This window comes from Filicampus tigris, chromosome 1 (assembly GCF_054856515.1).
Source record: "Filicampus tigris isolate MCC_2025a chromosome 1, RoL_Ftig_1.0, whole genome shotgun sequence".
Taxonomy (NCBI): domain Eukaryota; kingdom Metazoa; phylum Chordata; class Actinopteri; order Syngnathiformes; family Syngnathidae; genus Filicampus; species Filicampus tigris.
Window position 1 is genome coordinate 39,247,735 of NC_141217.1, and position 17,538 is coordinate 39,265,272.

Genomic DNA, 17,538 nt, shown 5'->3' on the forward strand with positions numbered 1-17,538 from the left:
AAAGTGGCCGGCGACTTAGTGACTGAGTCCTGGCGTAAGCCAAGTTGAGAACCGCTGCATTGTATGATACGCCGCTGCTGTAAATGAAGTGACATGCTCTAACAGCTACATATCCAGATACAGCTACTGTGCGCCAAGACCGTTCTGTTAATGTCAGTCCAGGCCGCAGGAAGTGAAGCAAAGTGCGTGTTGGCGTGAAAGCAAAATGGTGACTTTCATCAGCGCTGTGGCATATCAACAATACAGATCCAACTCCTGTATTTTGATATGCGCCATTCGGCAGCCTTGCAAATGCCAACCGGGCTTTTGTTCTCATGGTGCAAACTAATTACGGCGGCTTCCTTCCTCCGCACCGGTGCCTGCTGGCCACTGATAGCGTGCGCACAAACATGCAGCAGCTGATGTTTGTACGTCAAGTTCCCTCTCTTGCTGGATCCTAATCACTGATGTGTTGCTGTGAGATGCTCATTCAGACTATTAGGGGCCGCTCTTGTCATGGATACTTGGAGCATGCGGTGGTGGCCTTCCTACTATTTAAAGATGCAACATCAGGAAATGTAATGAAAGCCGCGCTAGTTCTGAAGCAATGTTATGATCAGAAGATCAGCGTCTCCTTCCTTTTTGTCAGTCTGCGGGGTCAGACTGTTTTGTAGAAGAAAATGCAATCACTGTCCTTGACACCTTGTCTGTCCTCTCGCAGGTCACCACGGCGTGTCAAACGAGCACCAACTATGAGCTTGTGAGTACAACGCGAAACCTTTTACTGACCCTTTTGACCTGCTCAAATCCCCTTTCCAATTTAATGATCCTGCCTGGAATTGTGGGCAAAGGCACACACAAACACAGCGAGCTGCTGCTAAAGGTCAAAGGTCTGGCTGGAAAGCAGGCATGTCAAACTCATATTGACGCCGGCCACATTGCATGCGCTTTCCCTAATTGAAGTTGCTGATGCTTTTGGTTTTGTTTCTTTGCTTTTAACTCTTTAGTTTGCAAATGCTTGTTGTACTTTTAAATACGTGAAGCACATAGCCCGAAATGCACTATGTAAATAAAGTTTCCTTGCCCGCAGTGCGCCATTGTGGCTGTGAAAAAATATCCAAGTAAAATCGCCTCATCATATTCTAACATGCACACGACAATTTGATGGACAGCTAATTTTCAAATCAGAAGTCAAGGAAGGTACTTTGATCAAATATGAATGTAATCATTTAAGTGTAGTCGGAAAAAGGGTTTGATGACGAAAAATATGCTTCAAATTTCTCACTGTTATTTAATGTAAAGACCATTTGCAATTTCGGTCCATATTTTAGCAAGAAGAATGAAGTTGGCGCGCACAATTTGTTTGAGTAGGCCACATAAAAGAATGCGCTGGGTCCTATCTGACTTTTGGACCTTGAGTTGGACACCTGCGCTCCAAATCTTGTGCAAGAGTCATTTTGTGTCACACTGAGGACCACGCCAAGAATTTGATGCCGGTTGCTGGATGCTTTCCCGTATTTGAAGAGCTGAACAAATTAGGAGCATTCCAAGCAGGCACTTGTTTGCACTTATTTACTTTGGATGTGGGCCCTTTAAAATGACCAATGCAGCTTATAAACAGTCCTACGTTTTGTTTAGAGAGCTCCACTAAGCACACTGGCCAACTATTTTTCTTGGATACATGTGGGGACGGATGGTTACACGGTTGTTTTGTTAGTACAGTATGTGTTCATCTCTTTTGCACACAATCCAAATGCGTTTTTAGCACCCAATGTACTTCTGTATAAATAATGCTCTCCAAAATAAATAATGGCAAGACCGGGCATTTTGTGACTAGTCAGTCGACTGTCTGGTTTCTCTCCGCAGCCTCCCACTCCTCAGCTGCCATTAAAGCACGTGGAAACTCCGGTAAGTACCGGTAGCAGGTCTTTTTGGCTCCACGCTTGCTTCGCGGGTCACACTTTCACATGTGCAGTGTTAATATCAGCTGATTGATGCTCACGCGACCCGGTATGAAAAATAAGCACACAGACTGACATGTGATCAGGACATTTACAGTACCTAAATTTGTGTTCAGAAGAATTAGTTGTGTTTTGCAAAGACCAAAGCTCAAAATGCATTTTATTTACATTCACTGCACAATCTGAAACACAATGAAGACTGAAGCGAAATGAACTGGAAATGTTTTTTCTGTCAATCACTGAACTAATATTTAGTAGCACAACCACTATTTCTGAGAAATGCCTTTCATCTTTGTTTGCCAACTTCAAGTGTGTGAACTGGTATTCCAGCTTGAAACAATAGGAGATACCCAAGATGGTTTGTTGTGTTCAGGCTTTCCGTTATCCACGGACCGAAAGTTTGGATGTGGTATTTATTGTCACACTAAACTCTTTTTGCGGGCCATGTCACAGGTTGACGAGTTCAAATCTGCAACAGATGTCTCAGCACCCTGATTATCTTTGGCAACAAATCAGGGCAGGAATTTGCCAGCGCCAGTTGACATACTTTGATTCAAAATTGCTGGAATGACACTTATCGTCTCCATCGTGTTTTTCATAGTTGCTAACGAGTTTAAAACGATGAGTTGATATTTAAAAGTAGCTCTTCATATATGTTGTTGCGCAGGGGTCATTGCTGGACAAAGAGATGAATCAACTCTTCATATATGTTGTTGCGCAGGGGTCATTGCTGGACAAAGAGATGAATCAATGTTTTTGTTCTCGCTTTCACATAGCAAATCTCCATAGGAAGCATAGCCACGAAAACTGAACATAATTGAGATTGTGTGGGGAAGTCTGGGTCATGGAAGTGCTCTGCCGAGATTTTGAAAATCAGTTTCTGCCTCCGGGGACAACATCGTGTAACTTTCTGTCAGTCGGTGCAATGAACAATGCGCTCATGCACAATGAGACAATTTTCGTCTCATTTCAACCACAACTGCAGCGGCGCCAGGCTAGCGCAAGTCGGTTGTGACTGTTTTGAGCTCAGGAACTCCGTTCTGAAGGGTAATTACAGTTAGCAGCTCGTGTTTACAGCGCAAAGGAAGTGCACATCAACACTGAGCTTGGGAAGAAGGGAGAAACTCAAGTGAGGGAGTTGGGAATAATGAGAGATAATCGGATGGAGGGAGGAGCAACTGCAAAGGAGGGAAAGTTTGTTGCTTGGAGAGGAAAACATCACCCGTTGGCCAAAGCAGCAGCATCTTTTTCCATCATGGGAACCCGCGTGGAGTGGAATGCAGCTTAACCGGGCATGGATGCATCACGCCAAACTTTGTTTCCGCACTTTTTTTGATTCCCCAAACAACAAGCGGCTGGCAGCCTGATCGGCCATGCCTCTCTGCGGCTCTTTTCAGAGGCATTTTCCCTTCCTGCGCTTAACTTGGAGGTGGAGCACAGGTCACCTGCTCAACAAGGTAGGCCCCGCCCACATTGGAGAGCAGAGTTCCTTTTCAACTTGGTTCACAATGACATCACACAGATTTCTGGAGGTGGCAAAAGCTCCAGCGCCACTAATAAACAAAGCCTGTGCTAGCGTAGTTTTGAAGATATGAAGTGTCAGTAGAAAAGATGTTAACATGAAGTCAATTGTTACAGCTTTAATGTACATTTCAGACAGCTAAGTTGATTCCAATATAGACATGGTTAACATGATCAGTGAGGAACTGGCTAATGGGTTAACATGATCAGTGAGGAACTGGCCAATGAGTTAACTTTTCGGTTGCTCAGATTAATGGCACAGAGGTGTTTTTTTGTTTTGTTTTAATGGATAACGTGCAACACAGCTGACGTTAGCTAACCAGTTAGCCATTAAGATTTGCTCAATTTCTCAAAGACGACCCCACCATGAATTCAATGATGGAGGCCTGGTTCTCAGTCAGTCCCTTTTGAAGTGGCTTCACAGCCTCTGGAAAGTCTTGTGATCTTCAGACTTCCACTCCATTTATCGTCCTTAACCGCAGGTTCGGCTGGATTAGTTTGGATTTTAAAATTTTTAAGGAACTTGAAAAACATCTCAACCTTTTACGGTACATCTTACTGTGCGTCGTAAAGTTGTTGTCGTTTCCAGTTGAAGTCAGTGGCAGTCAATTACTTTTCTGCCACTGCAAGTAGCCCTAACCCGTGTACAAATATTATGAAAAGGTCTGTAGAGCTCTTTGGTGTCCCCCGGGTTTTTGTGAGCATATCTAAGCTCTGATCTTCACTATTATGTACATAAAGTATTCGGACACATGATCATTGGAGGTTGCCCCCTCCTGCAGTTGTAACAGCTTCCACACATGTTGCTACAAGACCACAAACTGTTGTGAGGTTATATGCAGCGCCTTCATTTTGCAATGTCTGAGGCCTGCCTCACATCTGGTGCCTGTCAGAGCATTGAAATGGAGGCTTCCCGTTTTGGCTGCAGCCTGTGGGCACTGCACACTTTTGTGCTGCAAAAAAAAAAAAAAAAAATCATTTCACAACTGTGTTTGACTTTAATGACATTGTGACATTGTGCTTCAATCTTTGGCACATCGCGGCCTTACTGTCTTCCCAGAAGAGAAGTCATATTAATCCTGTCCACAGAATGTCAAATACGTCGCATCTGATTCTGCAATACAGTAAGATACTGTACAGCAATTATTCCTATTCATACATTTGCTTATGGTTTTTCCCCTTCCTCTCTTCAGGGGTCAGCCAGGTCCTGCAAGAGTGCGGAAATAAAGCGAAAGCAGTCACGGTAAGACGCACCGTGGTCGTGCCACACACACGCGGGCACGGTCACCACAATGCACGTTTACATCATGAGAAAGAAAAGCAACAGACAACTTGGACTGAACGTGGATGACTTCTACTTTGTTGCGCATTGAACACATTTGCAGGATATATACATCTTTTCTCTAGAGTGTGTATTTGTGAGGTAATGACGACAGTTCTCTGAGGATCGGAAAGGAGGGTCATATATCCTCCGTCACACCTCCTCATATATGGCCGCCACCTCACAAGGAGCCGTCACAATAATTACAATCCCTGCTCCGATAGCACAGTAAAGCAAAGGAAAATGACACCCAACCGGCTCGTTGCTCGCCCTCAACAGGAGTCAGAGTATGGTCCAGGACATGGAGGAGAGCTACGAAGTGGACCTGGTCTACATCACAGAGAGGATCATCTCCTTCTCTTTCCCTGCCACTGCCGAGGAGCGCAGCTACATCGCCCACCTCAAGGAGGTGGCGGCCATGCTGCGCTCCAAACACGGTGAACACTACCTGGTGAGGAATGCCCCTTGGATGAATCCCACGGTTTTCCGTGCATTAACATCCGGTCCTCCTGATTTCAGGTGCTGAACCTGAGTGAGTTGAGGAACGACCTAGCGACGTTAAACCCCAAGGTAAAAAAACGTGGAAGAGGCGGGAAAACGTGGCATTTGCCAGGTTTCTTTCTTAGCTGCTTGTCTTGCGCAGGTGCTGGAATTCGGCTGGCCAGACCACCACGCGCCGCCGCTGGACAAGATCTGCAGCATGTGCAAGGCCATCGACACGTGGCTCAATGGCGACCCGCACAATGTCGTGGTGCTTCACAACAAAGTAAACTCGCGCACACAACACAAACCCACGAAAATGTCGGCGCTGTCGGGCGGAATCCGCCTCGTGTCAAAACGGCAACTTTACAGGCGATTTGTGAAGAAAAAAGAAATTGAGCATATTCGTCCATACAAGGTTTCCGCCGGACAGTGCCGATTTATAACTTGTATGTGCATCACAATATGCCCTTTTTGGCGTTACAGGGAAACCGAGGTCGGACGGGGGTGGTGGTGGCAGCTTACATGCACTACAGCAACATCTCAGCCAGGTAGCAAACACCTCGTTGGAATTCACGACTTGATGATTGTGGCTGTTGTTGATTGCTTCTTTTCTTCTTCAACTTTGATCCCCCCGTCTCGAAAGCCTTGAGGTGTGTGATGAATGTGGCAAAACAAGCCATCCCGGCTGGTTTATTGTTCTGCTTCTCTGAGAGCGAGCAGCTCAGGAGAGTCATCATTCTTTAATGCAGCCAGATGTTGTTGGAACTTTAGCGATGCTCGCAAAGTCTGCAGGATAATTCTTCAAAAGGTTGCCGTGTAACGCCGGCGTTGGTCTGCGTTCACAGTGCCGACCAGGCGTTGGACAGGTTCGCCATGAGGCGCTTCTATGAGGACAAAGCACTTCCGATGGGCCAGCCCTCGCAGAGAAGGTTTGTTGTTGCCCTGCTCCCTGTTTGGACATGTTTGCTTATCTCACAGTAGAAAGTATGCACTCCGTGTTTCCAAACCACCTCATTTTCCAATGACTGGTCCAATTGTGGTCCATCCCTGTACACAGGAAAAGACTTTTTCTCATCTGCAATTTAGTCTGAATTGGGATAATTGTGTGAAAATGTCGTGGCATCCACTGTGCTTGTTTGAGAGATTCCACGCATGCCAAGAGCAACCCCAAGAGAGTGTAGCGGAGTCTGTTTTCCGCCAGTGTGACGGCTTGAGATGACGTCGTCAAGCATGTGGTGGAATCACAGAACTTCAAAGGAGGGAGATAAGAAGAAGGTGACAGAGAATAAACAAAGACATGGCTTCCAAATCTGATGGTTCATCCTCTGCCGAGCTGCTATTTCTCGTTTCACGTATAATTATCCCTTTCCTCGCCCGCCTGGTGTTATGAAGGTGACGTTTTCAAATTGCGATGAGCTCAGTGGCTGCTGTGTGCATGTCCACGTTTAAGTTTCAAACAAAAGCAGATTGTGTCATTAAAGCAGCACTGGGCAAGAAATCGACCATAATAAAAAAAATTCACAACTCTTTTAATGAAACATTGACTTACAATTACAGTAGTTGAATGGGACTTCATGCACTGAGGAGGTCTGTATCGTTTTTACTGGCACAAAGCAACTTTGAGGAGGATGGGATCAACCCTGGCACACAAAAAAAAAAAAAATGTCCTGTATTGCTTTACGGCATACTCACTTCCTCCTTTCACTATAAGGACGGCTCAGGATTTCCCGACTACGCTCTGGCACACGTGGGAAATGTGGTTGAGTTTTGTAAAAGCACCACCGCTTCTGTCCACATGGCACCGCCATAATCAACAAAAACTGACATGACACAGTGTTGCTTTAAGTGATCATTTGTAACAATTACAGAATCTGAAGGAAATTCGGTCTTTGAACGCGTAAAAATAAAATTCATCAGAATTCCCAAATGTGGATAATGTGCACTTTCAAAACTTTGCATCACAAGCATTGGCTCCTTCCTTGCTTCCATCCGTGAGAGCCCAGCTAACTAAAGCATCTGGCTTCCATCAACGGAGCAAGGCGTTTAGCCTCCTCATGGCCAAGGTCATGTCAGGTATCCTCCTCACAATGATGTTTAACAAGCAGGCCGCGCTAACTCACCCGACCCCCAGTTTGTCTTCTGTACGCAACAATTCACTCGAGCACGTTCCACCGTGGACCGGAGCAGAATCATCTCAGGAAATGGCAGAAAAAGTGATCAACATTTGACAATTTTCTTTTCATGCAATGATTTCTTTTGATTGGAGGGAAGTACCGCAGGCTCAGCAAGCGCAGTGACGTCACGGTTAGCACGTCTGCCTCACAAATGAGAGGCTCTGAGTTTGCATCTTGGCTCTGACCTTCCTGCGTGGAGTTTGCACGTTGGCCCCGCGCGTCCTCGCGCGTTACAAAAACATGCGTATCAAGTTCACCGATTGATGTAAACGGTCCACCTGTGAGCCAAATGAGATAAAGCTTGTTTTGAAAATGCATAGCTGCAAGCAGGCTCGGCTCAGTGCTTTCTTTGCTCTTTAGGTATGTGCGATACTTTGACGGCCTTTTGTCCGGCCACATCAAAATCAACAACAAGCCTCTGTTCCTGCACCACGTCATCATGCACGGGATTCCTAATTTCGAGTCCAAAGGAGGTGAGTGTGCGACCTGCAGTTATGTCGTGCAGTGACAAGTCAAATGAAGTTAGCGGGAACGATGCACTCTCTCTTGTCCTGCCCAGGCTGCCGTCCATTCCTGAAGATTTACCAGGCAATGCAGCCAGTCTATACGTCGGGAATATAGTACGCAATCATTACTAGCTCGTCACTTTGTTGCCTCTTTGAATTCGTTTGTTTTGATGAGATGCTGCTGCTGTTGTTGTTGTCGCTGCGCAGCAACGTGCAGGGAGACGGCAACACCAGCATTTGTATCACCATCGAACCGGGCCTCCTGCTGAAGGGCGACATCCTGGTGAGCCATTCCTCCTCTCAACCTGCTCATGTTTGATCTTTTGTGTTGTCTTCACGCCACACACACACACAAACGCACACACATCTCTCTGTACATTCGCTTGTCACACGCAGCTCAAGTGTTACCACAAGCGCTACAGAAACCCCACCAGGGATGTTGTCTTCAGGGTGCAGTTCCACACGTGCGCCATCCACGACTTGGGAGTGGTGTTTGGGAAGAGCGAATTGGATGAGACATTCAAAGGTAATATGCGGCGGCAAAATTCATGTAATTACATGTGTGTGCGTGTTGAAGTACAGTAATCCCCCCCCCACTCCATTGCAGGGGTTATGCTCCAGACCACCCCCGTGATATGTGAAATCCATGCTATAGGGAAATGCTCCCCAGGCATGTTTTTATAGCATTTAGGGCACTTAATTTTTTTAAACCAGGCATGTCCAAAGTCTGGCCCGGAGGCCAAATGCAGCCCGCGTTCAAATTTCTACTTGCCCGCCACCTCTGGCATAAAATGAATAATGAGTGGCCCATCAATAGGTTTGACCACAGTACAAAATACACATGTGAAAAAAAAAAAATATATATATATATATTACATTTGACCGCCAGATGGCAGCAGACAGACATGTGGTTGCACTCTCGGGTGCTTTCGGAAATGGGCTCTGAGAGCACGCTGCCTCTCCGAACACCCCATCTCAAAGTCGTGTTAAGTGTCAGAGTGAACAATACAACCTTTTGTGTGGCACTTTCCAGCCCATTTTTGAAATACAGAGTGTCGTGGAGAAAAACAAAGTGGACAGAGAAGGCCGGTGCTTCCAGGACGAGTAGAAATTGTCATATTTTTTCACAGCAATACAAAACAACTTTGTCTGTCTAGTTGACGAAGAGACTTTTCCAAGGAATTCAATATCAAGCGTCAATACCAGACGAAACATGCAAACTACGACAAGGTGCCTTGTAATAAACGTCGTGAATAATTAAAGCAACTTGAAGCTGAAGGGTTGACCCCCACACATTTTCACCTCAGCAAATCTGGCCCGCTTTGCAAAAAGTTTGGACGCCCCTGCTTTAACCACACAAATGATATAAACACTTGATTGATTGTGAGAGAACAATGCTCCCTGTGTTTGCACACCTGTAAACAATTCTGTTTTTTTTCCAAATTAACAAATTGAACAATCCCACAATATACACCAATAATCCTGTCCAAAGATGTACATTATAAAAATAACTTTTGCAGTTGCTTTTTGTAGCCTTCAGCCTTGTTTAATTGAAAAAAAAAAGTGTTTTGCTGCCATCTCGTGGCATCTATAGGTAATTACGAACATTTTTGGGTGAGTGTCAATTAGTCGCAGATTTTCGGTATTAGCAGCAGGGCTCGGTCCCGCTCCAATGGCAGAAGTTCATTGCATTTCTCAGTTAATAATGTATTCACAGAGATATTTGTCCTCTTTTACCACTCTCCCAAAGTAATTTCTTTCTTTGTACAGATGACAGATTCCCAGAGTATGGGAAGGTGGAGTTTGTATTTTCTTATGCACCTCAGAAAATCAAAGGTAGCATGCTTTTTTTTTTTTCTGACTGCCTATACTTACAAATTGTTCCTAAATATATGAACCACGTCCCCACTACGACTTGTGCTCCTCAGGCCTCGGCCATCTGGAGAATGGGCCTAGCGTCTGCGTGGACTACAACACTCAAGATCCTCTGATCCGTTGGGACTCGTACGAGAACTTCACTCATCGCTGTGAGGGAGCCGCCGATGAACAGCACGGTATGCGCAGCCAGGCGCGCCTTTCAGTACTGTCGTCATCTCCATGGCAGCCAGTGCGGTACCACGTCCACTTTGACTATGTCGCAGAGACCCATTTGATTTTTGTGGGCTTCCTCGCAGGGACCTTGTGGTAATTGCACCGTTTCAAGAAGGTCAGCGGGAATCGCCCGAATTGCAAATTGTCTCCTATTTAAACAGGCACTCTGCAGGAAAACTCTTGTCATATCTCCAATTTAAGACTCGTGGCTGTCCGGTCAAGTGGAAGACTGTTTATACACCATGTGCATACAATTCTTTATCAATTCTATTACTTTTCATGTAGGATAGCGTCTGAGAAGAGTTTATCGGCCCTGCGACGGGATACATTGACAGTGTAATTTGAAGGTGAAATACAGATGAGGCCGCAGCATGTTGTGCTCACAGCACGGCAATCTTTCATGGCAGAGAATAGGATTGAACTCGTCGCAGCCCAGCAGAAACAATCACTCATCAGGTGCTGGTTTGCAGAAGCCAGACTTGTTGTTCATTTGTTGTGGGGTTTCAGGTGTTGATGACTGAATGAGTCCATGTCGCTTTCCTCCTCCGGGCGCCGTGTTTAAGCCTGACCTTGGACATGGGGTTAAAAGAGCTCCGCACAAGAATGGTGTTTTTCAAAGAGTCTGCAGGATTACAGTGCTTGTTGCTTTCATGCTAACTCACACGCACGCCCCCAGCAGTACAGTACTGTATGATGTTAGTGCGTCTCATTAGTGTTCACCTGTGTGTGTGTGAGTGGGTCAGTGCACACATAATTTTATTAGCATGTTGAGTCCTTTGCAGATTTTACACCCGAATGCAAGCATTTGTGTCAGCTTGACTTGGCTCCACTAGTAACGCTGTTCCCTGTCAGCTGTCGACTTCGCAAGTCAGAAGGCCCCAGTTCGGGCCGGTGAACAGCCAAAACGTTCGAGTTACTTGAAAACGGTCATGCGCTATTGTTTTAACAGAAACTTGTCTGGTTTGAATGCAAACAGCTGATTTTCAGGACATCGGCCAACACAGAAAGCAAACGTAAACAGAGATAATGTTTTTAGAGCAAAGGAATAGGAATTATTATTGGTGCGGATATGTTATGAAGCACTGGGATTTGTGTGTGACGTTCAGAAGGCTTGAAGGCCGTCTTCCTTGTTTACAACCCCTCCCCTATTTGGCCGGGCCGAGCTGTGAAACATGTCCGGAATAGCTGGGCAGTGACAGAAAGGGACACAGGCGGGCGAGGCAGAGGCAGACGCCGCCGGTTTTATGTGTGGAGCCACACAAGTCATTTTGGTGTGCGTTTGCGAGGACTGATTGAAGGAAAAGCTGAAGAGAAGTAGAAACACGGACCTTGCTTATGCTGGTGAGTCCAACTGTGAGCGCTTTGTTTACATCAGTGCTTGCATTGCATTTCATTGATTAGCTTCCAACCTGCTAGTCAGCCATGTCACTGTTGATGATGTTTTTCATTGATACACTGGTCAACAGCAGATTTTAATCAGTGATGGCTTTGTGTGTCCCTAAATGTATTTTTGATTCCGATTTAAAAATGTGTTGACCCTTTCTTCTAGCACATCAGGTTTTTGGGATATTTTCATTCTTTGTTTTTAAACTGGTCTTTAAAAAGCTTGCGCACGGCAGATTTTTACCATGCGCCGTGATATATAGCTATGACGTTTCAGAAAAAAAATCCACCTGTTGCTGTATGCAACCCTTAATTCATAAATATTATTATTATTATTATTATTATAATACCCTGATGTGCTAGATAACAAAATGAGGGCATGTTTTGGAATCAGCGCAAAAAAAATACATCTAGCAATGTTTACTTTAATCTCTGATGAAAACATTGAGTAAAAATGTATTGACCATTGTAATTGCTCAAATTTCACAAAAGAAACTGTGGCTTGGCTTTAAATGAATTGCGTATTTTAAACTATGTTGCAATATCATGCGTCGTCTTTATTTCACATGGTGAGGCATCAATGAGGCATAAATTGACTCAAGCAACCCACTATTTTTTTTTTTTTTTCCCTGACAAGGCTTCTGCATTAGACATGCCGTAACAATTAGGACCTTGGATGGCCACATCCTGTGAGAGCCTGAGCTCCGGGCTTTTAAAAGTATCAACTTTGCAACTTGTCAATTGGTCCTCGTGGCCCTCGTTACTTGTCACTGCGGAGTCAAACCTACAGCACCTGCACATAACTAACTAAAGCAACTAAATATACTGGAGCTGAATAAGTCTGCAGAAATGGAGAGCAGTGAGGTATCTCAAATGCGTGTCACACGAGAACAAAATGCTTTGAGCTGGATGTGCCGCTGACAGCGCGGTGAGCTGCAGCAGCAGGTTCACATCCCAGCAGTCCTCGAAACCCCGCTGCGACTCTCCTCTCCTCTTAATGCCTTCTTTCTCCCGCGTAGGGCTATTTTGGAGCCAACCTGCCGCTGATGGCAGCATGGAGATAAATGTGACTTAGACCTGAGGTGTAAGGGGATGTCTTGAACGTGACATCAGCCTGACAGTCATCTTGGTCGGTGACACCAATACGGTCACCATCATGTTACCTCTAAAGAGTGACTGTTGGATGGAGCGGGAGGCAGACATTGCTCATATAAAAACCAGACCCTGTCAGTCACTCGTTCTCCTTGGGTGACACATGCCAGTGCTGAGTGATGTGCTGTCACGTCATGTCTCCGTCTGCAAATGTCCGCTATTTAATAGAGAAATGTGATTGTATTACTAGTATATTGTTAGATTAGTCCCATTGAAGATTTTGTGAGATGGGCTTTTAGGAGGCCAGTGTGGCGCAAACGAGTACCTGGGACATGGTGGTCCAGCTGTCAGTCATACTCAGTCACCTTCTGCTGGCATGCAGACTGGCTGTCGTCACGGCGATATCAAAGCTGAATGTCACCTCCAGTCGCGAGATGACATCACCGTGTGTCCCCACATTCCTCCCCTGGCCCGTCGGTGTGTATAATCGTGACTGACATTTCAAGATGTTGTCGTACTGAAAGAAAAGATCCACCTCCATCCGTCAAACTTTGGGTGACTTCAACGAGTATCCACCTTTGTGCTTTTTGCAGATGTTTTTTTTATTTTTCCTGCAAGGCAGTGGGAAGTTGTACTGTTCTCAGATCTTTGATCACAAAACAGAGAAGACAAACTCCAGTTAGGTCCAGAGGTGTTTGGACCATAAGGAAGTTTTATTTTGCCTCGATACACAAGGGAAAATGGATTTGAAATCAAGCAACCAACTAGTGTCTGAAGTGTAGACTCAGCTTTTATCACCCAAGAATTTTGTCACTTTGAATTTTGTCACTTTGTACGGACATTTTACATAACTGTATAACCATGATCCTCAAGTGCTCATGACCACCTGAAATCTGCACTCAATGGGCGTCACCAAATTTGTACGTTTCTCCCTCGGGATGCTTTGACGGCGCTTGATTCACAGACACCTTCACTTGCCGCTTGTTTTGGGCTCTTGCTGGTTTTGCCTAAATTTTCAGCAAGTGCAAACAATGCTGCAATGTAACGCTATTTTTAACGGCTGCTCACAGCTCAGAACGAAACAGCCGGGCCGCCCCGTCTGTTGTGTTCTGGTCCGTTCTCTTGTCAGTGTGACCAGTGAGCCTGTTCCAAGAGCAGTTTTACGTGTCCATGCCATAAAATGTCCTTCAGCATGTTTGCTACATCGTGTGGTGTTGCTTTGCTTCTCTTTTCTCTTCTCTTTATTCTGTCCATCGCACCTGAATTCGGATTTTTATAATCTGTTTGAATTGAATCTGTCTTTTCTTGAATGATACCAGCGATTTGCATCTTGTCGTAAACATATATTTCTGATTTCTGTCGATGTTGTTTATTCACCAAGAAAAGTGTTTTGCCATTGTGTACTTTCGCTGAGAACAGATTTACTGCAAATAGCAACTCAAGACAATTGAAAGCAAATACTATTGGTAAATGCCATATTTTCCATTGTGGTGTGTAAAGGTAACGTCACAAAAACTCCCCGTCCAAATACTGTACTTCTGGCCCAAACTGCATGTGTACACTACTATGTACTTCACTTCCCAACAGGGTTATTGACACAGCAGTGGCACATGGTGCTCAACTGCTTCTATTTATAACAAACCATTAGCCACATTTGTGGAAATGGCTTTTCAATGGCTGCCAAGTGTATGGTGTGCCAATGAGGCACCCAAGCTGGAGTGCTTGTGTTTGGGAGCGAGTGTGTGCGCCTGAAACGGGCACCATTCATTGAAGAACAAACGTCAGGCGAACACGCATGTGCACCAGCGTTTGGTGAGCGCGGCACACCACCGCCCCGGGTGACTCACCTGATCTAATTTGAGGTCTGCTGTCACTATTGAATGGCGCCCGGGGAAGGCTGCGCGTTCCATTTGGGTTGAAAATCCTGCTCGCCACAGTTGATACCGGGCTGGAGAGCTGCCACAATGATTTGAAGCTCTTTGGCATGAATGTGAGTGATAACTGCATGTTAGGCGCCTTGCAGCGCCATTGGATCTTTTCGTGGTCACAGTTGGATGCAAAGTTCATATTTCAAAGAACTTCTCAGGGCCATCAGCATTGCTGCTGCTTTACTTGAAGCCACATGACTGACATTGCACCGTCATTCATCCATTTTGTATAGTGCTTATTCTGTTCAGGGTCACAGGGAAGCTGGTTGATCCCAGCTGATTTAGGGTGAGAGGTGGCATACATGTTGGACTGAGAACCAGTCATTCGCTGGACTTACAAATTGCAACAGAAAACCATTTGCAATAGTCTCAGACCACCATTGGATTTGTTTATACCTCATATTTATAACACTTATGACTAAGATGTCTCTCGGTACCGTGCAGACTTTCTTCCATGCCCAATTTTCATCAAAACGCATCATAAAAAAATGTCTCCTGTAAGGTCATTTATTTTTCACTTTGACTTGTGAGCAAAAATCTGAGATAAGAGAACTAGGTGCTTCCAGCAAAGGCAACTCAACCCAACTCACAGCAAGCCACAGATATAGTGAACAATTCTTTAAAAAATGATTATTCAAGCTGTTTATTGACACTACCAGATGAAGTTTACTTCAAACTAAACCTGAAACAAAGAATGGAATATTGTTTGTGGTTTTGTCTTTACCTCACACTGATGGATTGGCTGAATAATGAAAGGGTAAGTCAACCAAAAAAAATGCACTTTCCAATATGTTCTAGGTGCCTCCACTAGTCGAAACATGGCATTTTGATTAGTATTGTCTTTGTGGAAATATGAGTTAGCAGCAAAGTCCACCCACTTTTAGCCCTCTCTGGGGGCTGCCACTTTGCCACCTTCTGTCGACTGAAAATGACTGAATCGGCCTCAGGTAATGACCGAACATGGCAACAGTTTACTGAAGCTCAACCATGATTGGTTGTTGCTTGAGCCTTGAGCAACTGTGATGTCATTTTTAGTTGACAGCAAATCACAAAATGGCCGCCCCCTGAGATGGACAAAAACGGGTGGATTTTAGGACTTAACTCATATTCCGCAAACACAATATCAATCGGAATGTCGTGTTCAGACTAGTAGGGCTGCATAGAACATATTTATGTAAATACTTTTTGTGGGTTGTCTTCCTCTTTAAAAATAAACACAACTTTGTCTTTAAAATACATGCATCTGCTAGCTTAATGCTAACACACAAAATGTCAGAGAAAGGTTAATGAATAACATTGATAGCCACGTATTCTAATTCTTTAAACTCTTGGCAACCATTTAAAAAAAACAAAAAACTATCGAGTGGCAGCCAATTTGGAGGATTCCGATTGATTTTTTGAAGGTTCGCAGACTATTGTGTTTTATGGCTGTAAAACCAAATCTTCTTTCATCACACAAAAAAGTTTGTTTCAAGCATATTCCATTTTTTTAATAATCAGCAGTAGAATATGGGTTGGCTTCACAAAGCTTTTTGCGAATACATATATTTTATGCACAACAGTGACTTTGATGCTAAGAATTTTTTCTTTAGTGATGCCCCAAACATTTCAACAGTGCTTTTCTTCTATAAAATGCCAACAGCAACAATGAAAACGTGCTTTTGATGACAAAATAATGTATTTACATAAGTATCGCCAGTGTAATGATTTCCTTTGAAACTATTTGCACACTATTTAATAGTAGTAGTAATTCGCCGTGTGCGTGCGTGTGCATATATCGTGCCGTGTGTGTATGTATATGACGTCATCCTGTGGACGAAAAATTTGCCATCGATAGTGTTCAATAAGTTAATGAGTAGAGGTCCTAACACCGGAATCCTTAAATAGAGAATTTTTGTTGTGCGTGAGATTGTTTGGTCCTTTGACTCTTCTTTCAGTCAAGGATGAGGCCTGCTCTCTCTGCATGGCAAGTGAGGGCACAATAGTTAGTTGCGACCGACCATTTGGGGATGCAGCTCAGTGTCGACTGGAAGTTCACTTTGCAAGTTTTTCTGATTTAATATTCAGGATTCAATCAGCTGCATCGGTGTTGAACGTTTACGATAAATGTAGTCTTTATTAAGATCATACACTGAAAAAATTGCTGCGTTGAATTGACTCACTTTTTATTCCGTCAAGTGTTTGCTCGACATAAAATCATCTACATCCGGATGATTATATTTCGTGTAGACAGACATTCAATCGGGCATTCACATTGAGTAGCTTTGAATGAGGGGTCTCCCCCCTCCCACCCTGACCAATGGCATCAGGAAATTGACAGATGGGAGTTCTGTCCAAAGTGTAGCCACTCCCCTGCTGCTGGGAAGAATCAAGTGGCGGTGCAGCCCCGCCGCACTGGCGTCAAACGCATTTCTGGTGATGGGAGGACACAGGCAGGGGAGCAACAGGAGAAGGCTCACTCTTCAGTTATGTGGAGGGAAATGATTATTTTTGCATCGTTTGTTTGGTAGGGAGAGTGACGGAAAATCACCTCTACAGCAGGTAAGGAGGATTTCTCCATGGCAATCGTCAGGGACCTCGGGAAAAGGCTGATGCCACAGCAAGCAAAGGGACACGTTGTGTTCGTGGCCGCTCTGCCCTCCTGTTGACATGATGTTTGAAATGAAACCGTGTTCGGAGTGATCCACCATCTGTCCCGTGGGGTCACGCCCCCACATGCGAGTCAGCTGTTGTTGGTGTACTTGTCGTGGCTTTCCATTGCTTTGTAGGGATTCATTTAGAATCTGGATGAGTTTCTTTTCTTGAAAATGTGAGAGGCACTATTACCGCTTACAAATTGAACTGCATACAGTGCATTAAGGGATCTTAATTGTCAGCTGTTTGTTCCATGTGTATGCTACCACCTTGCCTTGTCAGGTTTGCCTGGTAAATGAATGTTCAGAGCCAAGCCAAAGGGTAGCGTGTTCCGGTCCTTCCGTTCGGATGAAATACAGCATTCTTCAATGTTCCGTTTGCCGGTCAGTGTCCACCCGGGTTTACATCCAACTGAGTCGGTCCTCGGTGACGCAATGGTGGCACCGCCTTTCGCCCTGTAATCTG

The 17,538-nt window shown here is 44.8% G+C and overlaps 1 protein-coding gene across 9 annotated transcripts in view; it reads left to right on the forward strand.

Annotated features, from left to right (window-relative positions):
• tns1a (tensin 1a) overlaps positions 1-17,538 on the forward strand; it is a 63,689-nt gene that overhangs the window by 32,883 nt on the left and 13,268 nt on the right. For 8 of the 9 annotated variants that reach the window (XM_086040022.1, XM_086039951.1, XM_086039996.1 and 5 more), the window contains 14 exons: positions 701-739; positions 1,846-1,887; positions 4,655-4,704; positions 5,062-5,233; positions 5,302-5,352; positions 5,426-5,548; positions 5,749-5,813; positions 6,111-6,194; positions 7,800-7,912; positions 7,999-8,059; positions 8,153-8,228; positions 8,342-8,471; positions 9,716-9,781; positions 9,874-9,999. In XM_086040022.1, the coding sequence (XP_085896148.1) occupies positions 701-739; positions 1,846-1,887; positions 4,655-4,704; positions 5,062-5,233; positions 5,302-5,352; positions 5,426-5,548; positions 5,749-5,813; positions 6,111-6,194; positions 7,800-7,912; positions 7,999-8,059; positions 8,153-8,228; positions 8,342-8,471; positions 9,716-9,781; positions 9,874-9,999 (1,198 nt within the window). The remainder of the gene's footprint in view (positions 1-700; positions 740-1,845; positions 1,888-4,654; positions 4,705-5,061; positions 5,234-5,301; positions 5,353-5,425; positions 5,549-5,748; positions 5,814-6,110; positions 6,195-7,799; positions 7,913-7,998; positions 8,060-8,152; positions 8,229-8,341; positions 8,472-9,715; positions 9,782-9,873; positions 10,000-17,538) is intronic. The other variant, XM_086040006.1, reaches the window with a different exon arrangement.